The sequence below is a fragment of the Diabrotica virgifera genome, chromosome 7, assembly GCF_917563875.1.
Source record: "Diabrotica virgifera virgifera chromosome 7, PGI_DIABVI_V3a".
In the NCBI taxonomy this organism is placed as follows: domain Eukaryota; kingdom Metazoa; phylum Arthropoda; class Insecta; order Coleoptera; family Chrysomelidae; genus Diabrotica; species Diabrotica virgifera.
This window is the reverse complement of record NC_065449.1, coordinates 238,247,481-238,258,682: the sequence shown is the minus strand read 5'-3', so window position 1 is coordinate 238,258,682 and position 11,202 is coordinate 238,247,481. Positions and strand designations below refer to the sequence as shown.

Sequence of the window (11,202 nt, the reverse complement as noted above, 5' to 3'; positions counted from 1 at the left end):
GGGATATTCCAGGAATTTTTCAATGTCTGTGTACCTTCTATGGACATATATGGAATATTTTGGTGTTATTAGCACCACACTCCACTTGCGATTTGTAATCAGGAAGATTGAACACATTGTTCAAATACAAGTCAATCCATTTGTAACTAAATAATCATGGATTGACTTCTATTTGAAAGAATGTGTTCAATCTTCACGACTACAAATCGCAAGTTGAGTCCGGCTCTTAGAGCTACTTCCTCTTCGGTATTATGTATTATACTACAGAAATTAGGAACTTTCCTTCTAAATATATGTATGCATCTTGGCCATCAAACATTTTTTTAAGGGGTTACATAGGTCTTATGGGTAAAAAAGTGACTTTTTAAAAAAATTATATCTCGAAAACTAAAATTTATTTTTATTTATAATTGGAACATGTAAAAGTATAGTACTTAAGGTAGTCTCAAAAAAAGTTTCAGCCAAAAATATTCATTTTTGTAGAGTTTAAGTTTTTTGCGGTGGGCAGCATAACTAAGTCCAGTCTCATTTGAAATCAAAAAGTTTCTTGTAGTTTATAATTCTGGCTAGTAAATGAACGAAGGAATTTAAAAAAATGAAATTTGAAGATTTTACATAAGTTTAAACACATTTTTGACCCCAATTTTTCTCATTTTTAAAGTAGTTTTTTTTTGATAAAACAAAAATGACCTCATCTAATAAAAAAATCTTTGTTCATTCACTAACCAGAGGTATAAACTACAAGAAATTTCAGATGAGACTGGACTTGTTATGCTGCTCACCGCAAAAAAGGGCTGTTGTCGAAAAATTGCAGTCAACTCTACAAAAATGAATATATTTGGCTGAAATTTTTTTGAGTGTACTATACTTTTACATGTTCCAATTATAAATAAAAATAATTTTTAGTTTCCAAGATATAATTTTTTTAAAAAGTCACTTTTTTACCCGCAAGACCTATGTAACCCCTTAATAACTGCCTTTCCATGCTGTAGCAAACTTAACAAATTGTTGATTTCAAATTGTAACAGTTAAGTTTTGCAAAGTATGCTGCCCTCTTGTATCTTCTGTGTTATCTTAATCATACAATTACTTCATCTAAAAACTTTCTGCGATATATTCATTTTGTTGCTAAAATTATTTCCTGATCCATGGGTTGAATAAGCGATGTATTTTTTGGCAAAAACATACAACTAAAGTTGCCATGTTTTGATCATAGAATATTTTCAGAGGGATGAGCAGGAGCGTTGTCTAAAATCAAAAAACATTTCACCTCTTCCGGCAGATTCTCAGTTTCTTCTCTTGAAATTTTTTCACTGCAGGTACAGTCGGAGAAATGAAAGAGTACCCATGAACGATCACATATTATTAACATAATCTCTATCGTTTGTTATTTATAGAAAAAGAACAGCAAATACAAAATATGTGATTGTACCTGTTTGACGTGACCGTTCATGGGTATTCTTTCATTTTTCCGACTGTACAAATTCTTTAAAAGGTCAATTTTTTAAGATATCTGGGGTGAACCACTATGATGAAATTATTTATTTTTATAGCTCCACAATTATATACAAATCCTACCTCAAAATATTTGTAAGAATTTAAACTCTTGAATGCCTTCATTTGTTGACCTGTGTAAAAACTATTACTAAGCTCCAAATACAAAAAAAACTATGTCCATGTAAGTAACTATATTTGTCCATGTTGTCACCCTTGAAAAACTTTTTCTACTGTAGGTTAACTCATACCCCTTGAGGGAAAATGGATCTATATACCAAAAGCTTTTGAAAATATTTACTTATGTTTATTTATTCACTGCTTACAACTAAATACAGTCGTTAAAGTACTTCTACAGCTGGAAGCTACAGAAGTCAACAGCAAAATGTTCGGAAAATACAACTATAAAAAACTATTATACAACGATTAAACTATTATATAAAAACAATTATATAGACCACTATTTTATAACAACAATAACTATTTTATAAAAAAACTATTAAACGTAAAAAACTTAAGAAACTCAATGCGGTACAAATATAAATAATTTCAATGTTTGCCTTCCAGCTTTCAATTAGTGTCATAAACGTCAAAGTCTTGAAATGGCCTATTGGTTTCTCCACATTTAAAAAACCAATAGGTATAATAGATCCTGAAACAGTTTATTCCAATAGACAAGTGTGTCATCAACATTTCGGGCCTATATATTTTTGGAAGTGTGTAAAAGATTATAAGGTATTTATCTAAACAATCATCCTACAAGATTCTTTCAAAAATTTTCATTCAACTCAATATTACACATCAGTGCTTTCACGTGACACATGGCAGTAGTGTTTAGCATTTTGAAAACAAATAGGAATATTTGAAGTTTTCAGTAAAACATTGAATAAAACATTGAATTGTCTTTCTGTTGTTTTAATTTCCTGCGAAATTTTATCAAAAATCCCGCAAAATTTATAATTTGAAATTCCCCTGTAATTAAAATTTAAAATTTGTCAATTTAGTTCCCATTCCAATCAAGAGATGGCGTTAATTCGATCCGAACGATTAACATGGTCGTGAAACGTCTATGAGTATGTATGGTTTGTGTTATCATGTATGTATTATTTATTTTACAATATTGAAAAATTGTTATTTAAAATGTGGTTTGGAATAAAAAAATATGTTCTGATATATGAAATTATATCCTAATGGAAAAAAATATTTGACGAATTTTCTCAAATTATGGATACCAACATCATTTTCATTTATAACTCTTGTATTTTTAATTTGAGGAAGAAAAGTTATTCTTCATAAAAATCTCTTCTTGGTCTAAGACTTATGATGCAACCATCATGAATCAAATTTTATACGAGGTATGTAAAAAAATATGAATTTCCAGTAAAGTATCTTTATAGTTCACAACATTTAAATTAGAATGATGTACTTGCACATTAAAACATAATTTTTAATTCTAAACAGTTTTTCGTAATAGCAATTTTCTATATTATGAATTTAAATAGGTATATAATCAAAGTTTTCGTTATGATAATGCTCGTATTTTCAGCTTGTTTATTTTAGATTACATTAAACAAATAAAAAAAAACAAATAAAATTGTTTGTTTTTTTTTCTCTGATTCTGGCTTTGGTTTAGAACTAGAACCTTTAGCCACGTAATTATATAACTTATCACTAAGTCAGGGGAGTAATGTGTAGTGTGTGTGTTGAGTAAGTGTCTTGTTACTTTGCAAAGTCGACGTCATTGTCTTTGCAAAGAGACGCTAATTGTATCCGAACGTCTGCGGTCCCTCCGGTGAGTACCGATCCCACAAGGACAGAAACTATTTTCCATTTATTAATTTATAATAAATGAAAAATTTCTGCCCAAAATTGTTTGTATAAATATTAAATCAATAAACAACTATTGACAACTTTATAACCCTATAAAGAAGTATTTTATTTTTGAAATATTTGTATCAATATCCATACAAAAATAAAAAATATATGCTGTATATAATGCCATATGCAATAGATACTATATTATCTGCAAATAAACGGTTTATTTGTAGAATATTTAAACTACTAAAAATTATTGATATCAAAAGACTAGTTTCTATGCCAAATTAAAAAACATTCCATGTAATCAAGTGAATGGTATGGCAAGCGTCACCTACCAAAACACATTCTGCTCCCTCAGAGGAAATGGTTGCTTGACACAATTTACCGTATACGACATGGAAAATGTAAAGACTGAAATATTCTGCATGCTGACACCGTACACTTCAGATGGTAGGGTTTCTTGAACTTACCATGATCAAATACAGGGGCGTGCAGTCCATGGAAGCAAGGGAAGCATTGCTTCCCTTGGTTTCCGTAGTAATGCCGTACCAACTGAGTAACTGAGATAATTAAAAAAAAATTAACAAACACATAATAAACATGATTTTAAGTTGCATACGAGAATATTTAATTATGTAGTACAAGCAGCAAGTACCTACCTAATAAGAAAAGACAAACGTATTTTACTCTATTTTTGTCATAGAGTAAATAACAAAGCAATGAAATAGGTACTCATACTCTCATACTCCTATAAGCAGCGCTGCATGCTGCATCCTTCCGTACTTGGACCATGATCGTATTTCTACGGTGGTATTCGGAGTTATATCGGCATAATAATCTGATTTTCAAGTTGCTTCTCTCCAGCGACTCCAGCCTATGTAAAAATCATCGGGGTTACACGGTGAGCTGTGAGTTCAAATTTCGGGCATATCTTTAGCTTATAAGCAGTTTTGTCAATTGCATACGAAGATGTTTTTCGTGAATTTAAATGGGATTTACCAGCGTTTGACGATGACGGGCTTCGTTGACTGATTTTTTGAAAGTATGAAGATGGATTTTATTGAATTATTTATATAAATAAATACATAGAATTATTTATATTATAAATACTGAATATTATTTATATAAATATATTATAAAATATGTATTAGTGTTTTGGAAAATTGTGAAAATGTGAAAAGTGGGATACAGAAACCATAAATAGCTCGAGAGGATTTTTGGATAGTTTAAAAGATTATTTGATTTTACTTTTTAACTTAGCTTTTTTCAGCAATATTTCTATTCTCAGATAATTTATTTAATGTATTGCAATGCAAGATAAACTAGATTGGTTTCTATGTAAAAAAATTAGCGTATTTAAAGATATTTTTAACAAAGAGAGAGATGACTTTGAAAAATGCTCGAATAATATGATGGCAAGAAGTTTTGAGCCCAAAAGGAAACGAATAGATACGCACTGATAATGTTGGAGATGTCGAATCGTGCTACCGCTGACTATACTATTTACCAGATTTTAGATCAAATATGCCAACGAATGGAAAATAGGTTTTAAGAATTTTGATAACCAAGACTTTCTTTAGCTGTGCAATTTTAATACATTAAAAAAAAACACATTTTCCTGAAAAACAAACAAAATCTTTGATGCGTCTTTATGGACAATATTTTGACTTGATTTCATTACGTTCAGAACTAACAGCTTTATATGAGACTGAGGATATTAAATATTGACACAAAAAATATTGCCAGTGAGTTACTAATATTTTTTTCCACCTACCTCTACCGAAAGTATACATTTCCTGACCTGATTGTAGGGAGGAAAGTCGTACCTACTTTTCGTTCCTAGGGTTGCAAAGTACTTTTACTACCTAGGGAGTATACCTAGTAGTATGTATACCTTTTATAAAGGATTTTACTTGTTTTATTTTTCAATTAAATATAATCTGATTAAAGAAATGTCACAATATCCACGTTTGTACAAGGAAGTTATAGGCAAGTTTTCGAAAAATTGTAGAAGAATTGAATTACATTATAAATAGGTGTTTTTACAATTTTTTTATAAATTGCTTCCCCTGTTTCAAATTTCACCGCACGCCCCTGATCAAATATTCGTTATATGTAATGTAATTTTTTGTGTGAAAGTCCTTTGTGCTCGTATTTGATGTTTTTAACTTTCCCGGCTACAAAAACCAACAGCAAAAGTGAGCAATTTTTTCAACAGACAGACAAGGTTTTTTCCATTATTAAAAAACTACATAAGAAATTGAACTATTTTTATATCGTACATGGGATCCATCTCTCTTCATAGTGGTATTTTTAACTTTTTGACCATAGCTCTGAAGATGGCTTTATAAGCCGAAAGCGCTCAGCTAGGAATTATTTTACACACTTCAAAAGTACACTTCCCAAGTACACTTCTCCCTATTTATCTGCCGACATGGAAAATGTTAAACGGACTAAGAACCAGCGTTTCACGTTGTGCTAGTAACCTGAAAAAAATTAGGATACCAAGAGGACGATACCTGCGACTGTAGGGCGGTTCAGAATAGTGACTTGGAAGTACAGAATTTCAAGTTGTTGATGATTTGGACACGGAAAGTCATGCAGTTATATGTGTGAGATTAGAACAAGATTTCCGCACAGGAGGGGTGTAGAGCTGTAACACAAGACTCTTTGTATTACCCATTTTTCAATATCTACTCAAAGTAATACGAGAGATGTCGCTAGATTGCGTCTCAAAAAGTGGGTTCATTGCATCGCGATGGTTTGCCTTAAAAGAGGCAGAATGTTTATATTCCCTTCAGAGTTGTGACTGCATAAACTTCACTGATGATGCATAAGGATGCTGAAATAGTTGCTATATGGAGATGGTAGTCCAACTCTGAATCGAATATAAACAAAACCTGCCTTGAACCCTTTTTTATCTTTTTCATTTTACTCAGTTTTTGAGTATTTAGAAACTGTCTTTCGGTCCTTTTCCTAGAAGAAGAGAAGGTAAATGCGTGGCCTTAAGTGTCCTCTATTTGCTTTCTCCTATTTTCGTCGTCTCTACGTGATTATATATTGTAAAATCCGGAGATATGGGATGCAGCCAGAAAGCAGTTTATTAACGAAAAGTCTTAGATTTAAAATATTGTTTATTATATTTTTATTTCAATTATTCTAATTGTTTAAAAAGTAGTAAACTTTGTATCTGGGGCTTTTCGTTGTTTTCCTCGTAATACGAGAGATGTCGCTAGATTGCGTCTCAAAAGGTGGGTTCATTGCATCGCGATGGTTTGCCTTAAAAGAGGCAGAATGTTTATATTCCCTTCAGAGTTGTGACTGCATAAACTTCACTGATGATGCATAAGGATGCTGAAATAGTTGCTATATGGAGATGGTAGTCCAACTCTGAATCGAATATAAACAAAACCTGCCTTGAACCCTTTTTTATCTTTTTCATTTTACTCAGTTTTTGAGTATTTAGAAACTGTCTTTCGGTCCTTTTCCTAGACGAAGAGAAGGTAAATGCGTGGCCTAAGTGTCCTCTATTTGCTTTCTCCTATTTTCGTCGTCTCTACGTGATTATATATTGTAAAATCCGGAGATATGGGATGCAGCCAGAAAGCAGTTTATTAACGAAAAGTCTTAGATTTAAAATATTGTTTATTATATTTTTATTTCAACTATTCTAATTGTTTAAAAAGTAGTAAACTTTGTATCTGGGGCTTTTCGTTGTTTTCCTCGTAAAACGAGAGATGTCGCTAGATTGCGTGTCAAAAGGTGGGTTCATTGCATCGCGATGGTTTGCCTTAAAAGAGGCAGAATGTTTATATTCCCTTCAGAGTTGTGACTGCATAAACTTCACTGATGATGCATAAGGATGCTGAAATAGTTGCTATATGGAGATGGTAGTCCAACTCTGAATCGAATATAAACAAAACCTGCCTTGAACCCTTTTTTATCTTTTTCATTTTACTCAGTTTTTGAGTATTTAGAAACTGTCTTTCGGTCCTTTTCCTAGAAGAAGAGAAGGTAAATGCGTGGCCTTAAGTGTCCTCTATTTGCTTTCTCCTATTTTCGTCGTCTCTACGTGATTATATATTGTAAAATCCGGAGATATGGGATGCAGCCAGAAAGCAGTTTATTAACGAAAAGTCTTAGATTTAAAATATTGTTTATTATATTTTTATTTCAATTATTCTAATTGTTTAAAAAGTAGTAAACTTTGTATCTGGGGCTTTTCGTTGTTTTCCTCGTAATACGAGAGATGTCGCTAGATTGCGTCTCAAAAGGTGGGTTCATTGCATCGCGATGGTTTGCCTTAAAAGAGGCAGAATGTTTATATTCCCTTCAGAGTTGTGACTGCATAAACTTCACTGATGATGCATAAGGATGCTGAAATAGTTGCTATATGGAGATGGTAGTCCAACTCTGAATCGAATATAAACAAAACCTGCCTTGAACCCTTTTTTATCTTTTTCATTTTACTCAGTTTTTGAGTATTTAGAAACTGTCTTTCGGTCCTTTTCCTAGAAGAAGAGAAGGTAAATGCGTGGCCTTAAGTGTCCTCTATTTGCTTTCTCCTATTTTCGTCGTCTCTACGTGATTATATATTGTAAAATCCGGAGATATGGGATGCAGCCAGAAAGCAGTTTATTAACGAAAAGTCTTAGATTTAAAATATTGTTTATTATATTTTTATTTCAATTATTCTAATTGTTTAAAAAGTAGTAAACTTTGTATCTGGGGCTTTTCGTTGTTTTCCTCGTAATACGAGAGATGTCGCTAGATTGCGTCTCAAAAGGTGGGTTCATTGCATCGCGATGGTTTGCCTTAAAAGAGGCAGAATGTTTATATTCCCTTCAGAGTTGTGACTGCATAAACTTCACTGATGATGCATAAGGATGCTGAAATAGTTGCTATATGGAGATGGTAGTCCAACTCTGAATCGAATATAAACAAAACCTGCCTTGAACCCTTTTTTATCTTTTTCATTTTACTCAGTTTTTGAGTATTTAGAAACTGTCTTTCGGTCCTTTTCCTAGACGAAGAGAAGGTAAATGCGTGGCCTAAGTGTCCTCTATTTGCTTTCTCCTATTTTCGTCGTCTCTACGTGATTATATATTGTAAAATCCGGAGATATGGGATGCAGCCAGAAAGCAGTTTATTAACGAAAAGTCTTAGATTTAAAATATTGTTTATTATATTTTTATTTCAACTATTCTAATTCTTTAAAAAGTAGTAAACTTTGTATCTGGGGCTTTTCGTTGTTTTCCTCGTAAAACGAGAGATGTCGCTAGATTGCGTGTCAAAAGGTGGGTTCATTGCATCGCGATGGTTTGCCTTAAAAGAGGCAGAATGTTTATATTCCCTTCAGAGTTGTGACTGCATAAACTTCACTGATGATGCATAAGGATGCTGAAATAGTTGCTATATGGAGATGGTAGTCCAACTCTGAATCGAATATAAACAAAACCTGCCTTGAACCCTTTTTTATCTTTTTCATTTTACTCAGTTTTTGAGTATTTAGAAACTGTCTTTCGGTCCTTTTCCTAGACGAAGAGAAGGTAAATGCGTGGCCTAAGTGTCCTCTATTTGCTTTCTCCTATTTTCGTCGTCTCTACGTGATTATATATTGTAAAATCCGGAGATATGGGATGCAGCCAGAAAGCAGTTTATTAACGAAAAGTCTTAGATTTAAAATATTGTTTATTATATTTTTATTTCAACTATTCTAATTGTTTAAAAAGTAGTAAACTTTGTATCTGGGGCTTTTCGTTGTTTTCCTCGTAATACGAGAGATGTCGCTAGATTGCGTCTCAAAAGGTGGGTTCATTGCATCGCGCTGGTTTGCCTTAAAAGAGGCAGAATGTTTATATTCCCTTCAGAGTTGTGACTGCATAAACTTCACTGATGATGCATAAGGATGCTGAAATAGTTGCTATATGGAGATGGTAGTCCAACTCTGAATCGAATATAAACAAAACCTGCCTTGAACCCCTTTTTTATCTTACTCAAAGAAACTTTATTTTTAAGAAAACAATGAACTGTCATTAGAGTAACACTTACCTGCTGGAATAGTTTGTCCATATACTTTATCGCAGAAACCAGCATAATACCGATAGCATGATACGGCAAATTGGATACACATTTTAGCAAATTCCAAAGTTTTTCCATTTTCAAGCACCTCCAGTTCTGATATTTCATCTAGATGTTGTTCTACAAGATCTGCAAACTACAAAGATATTACATTAACAACTACGTAGACCAACAAAAATCTATAGAGATTGCAATTAGGAGTAGTCTGGGCAGATTATCTGAAAATAGGCCATTTTTGGGCAAAGTTATTTACCAGCAATTTTATTGCTGGAATCGAATATTATGATTGTATATATTAATACTATAGGTATGCAAAGTCCGCAGATAGTGTTCTACTTTTTTTATGAACAAAATGGCACCGACAAATCGTTTTTTTTTTCAATTATTGCTCTACAACTCCGAAGAACCCAAATGAAAATTGACCGTATTTAAATTCTGCATAGAGACGTGTTTTTGAGTATTCTAAAGATATGAAAATTGGTGTGGAGAAAGAGAACAAAATAAAAAGGTAATGGTTCAAAAATTATGATCCTACTGTTTATATCTTTGCCGTAAATGCCAGTCAACTTTGACCGATCGTATCTCAGGAACCACTTATCACAATTAAATGTTTTTCTTTTAAAAGAAGCGTGGTGCCGCTTTTTTTCCAATACCGTTTTCATGATTTAATTTAATTGAATATTTCCAGAGATATTCTAATTGTTTATAAGCCAAATGATTGTTTATAATTTTAAAATATTCCTGAGGCCGCTTAAATAGTCCAATTTTAATTATGTAAAGTAGATTAGATAGGTACAGTATCTTTTTATACAAAAATAATATTTATTCTTATGTATCATAATTATTGTGGTTATTATAGCGACCGTAAATTTTAAATTAACAATTCAGTTGTTGCTAAATTGTTCATTCAATTTCCATCGGCTTCTGGAATTATAATCTATATGAAAAGAGCTTTTATCTTACCAAGTTATTTAATTATTGATAAACAATTACTTATCTAAAATTTTAGTTGAAAATTAAAGATTTTGTTGGAAAATTTTCGTCGAAGTAAATCGAAGAAAACACGTCTCTATGCAGAATTTAATTACGGTGAATTTTTATTTGAGTGTTTTTGGTGTAAAGTTAAAACCTTTGGAGTTATAGAGCAAAAATTAAAAAATCACCATTTTCGGGCGCCATTTTGTTTATAAAAAAAGTAGCACACTATTTGCGGACTTTGCATATAGTATTTTTACTACAAAAGCGATATTACGTAGGTCAAAATTTTTTACGTAAGAGAACTGTCAAAACATTAAGAGAACTGTCAAAACATTAGAATGTGACTTTTATATTCCAGATGGACTCTTTTCTACGATTAGATACTGTTAACGAAATATTGAAATCGTAGAAAAGAGTACACTGAGTCTTCTATTTCAGCTGTTATCCCAATAATTTGTAAATTGATAAATCTGTATATATCATCCTTGAATATTTTTTGTAATTATGATATGCAATCAATTAAGTTTTTTGATACCACAAGCTAAACATAAAATTTTATTATTTATACAAATTGCGTCAATAAAAAATCAGTAGGAAGAGTATAATAGCGGCTTAAACTTGAACTTGACAGCATGTTGAAAAAGTATTCAAAAGTATCAAAACATACACAAAACACATTAAATATTATAACCTTGGTCAATAATTAAAACTCGTTTAGCAAAATCAAAAAATGATCGTATAATTGTAGTAGAATAAAAGAACTATTAGTGTTCAAAATAGCTAGATAATCTATCAACTTTCGGTTTTGACCTCTAATAAAAATATTGATAA

General features: G+C 31.8%; 1 protein-coding gene across 1 annotated transcript in view; it reads right to left on the bottom strand.

Moving 5' to 3' along the window:
- LOC114327925 (aldehyde dehydrogenase 1A1) overlaps nucleotides 1–11,202 on the bottom strand; it is a 69,606-nt gene that overhangs the window by 44,516 nt on the left and 13,888 nt on the right. Inside the window, exon 3 of the mRNA XM_050656360.1 lies at nucleotides 9,364–9,529. Coding sequence (XP_050512317.1) covers nucleotides 9,364–9,529 — 166 coding nt within the window. The remainder of the gene's footprint in view (nucleotides 1–9,363; nucleotides 9,530–11,202) is intronic.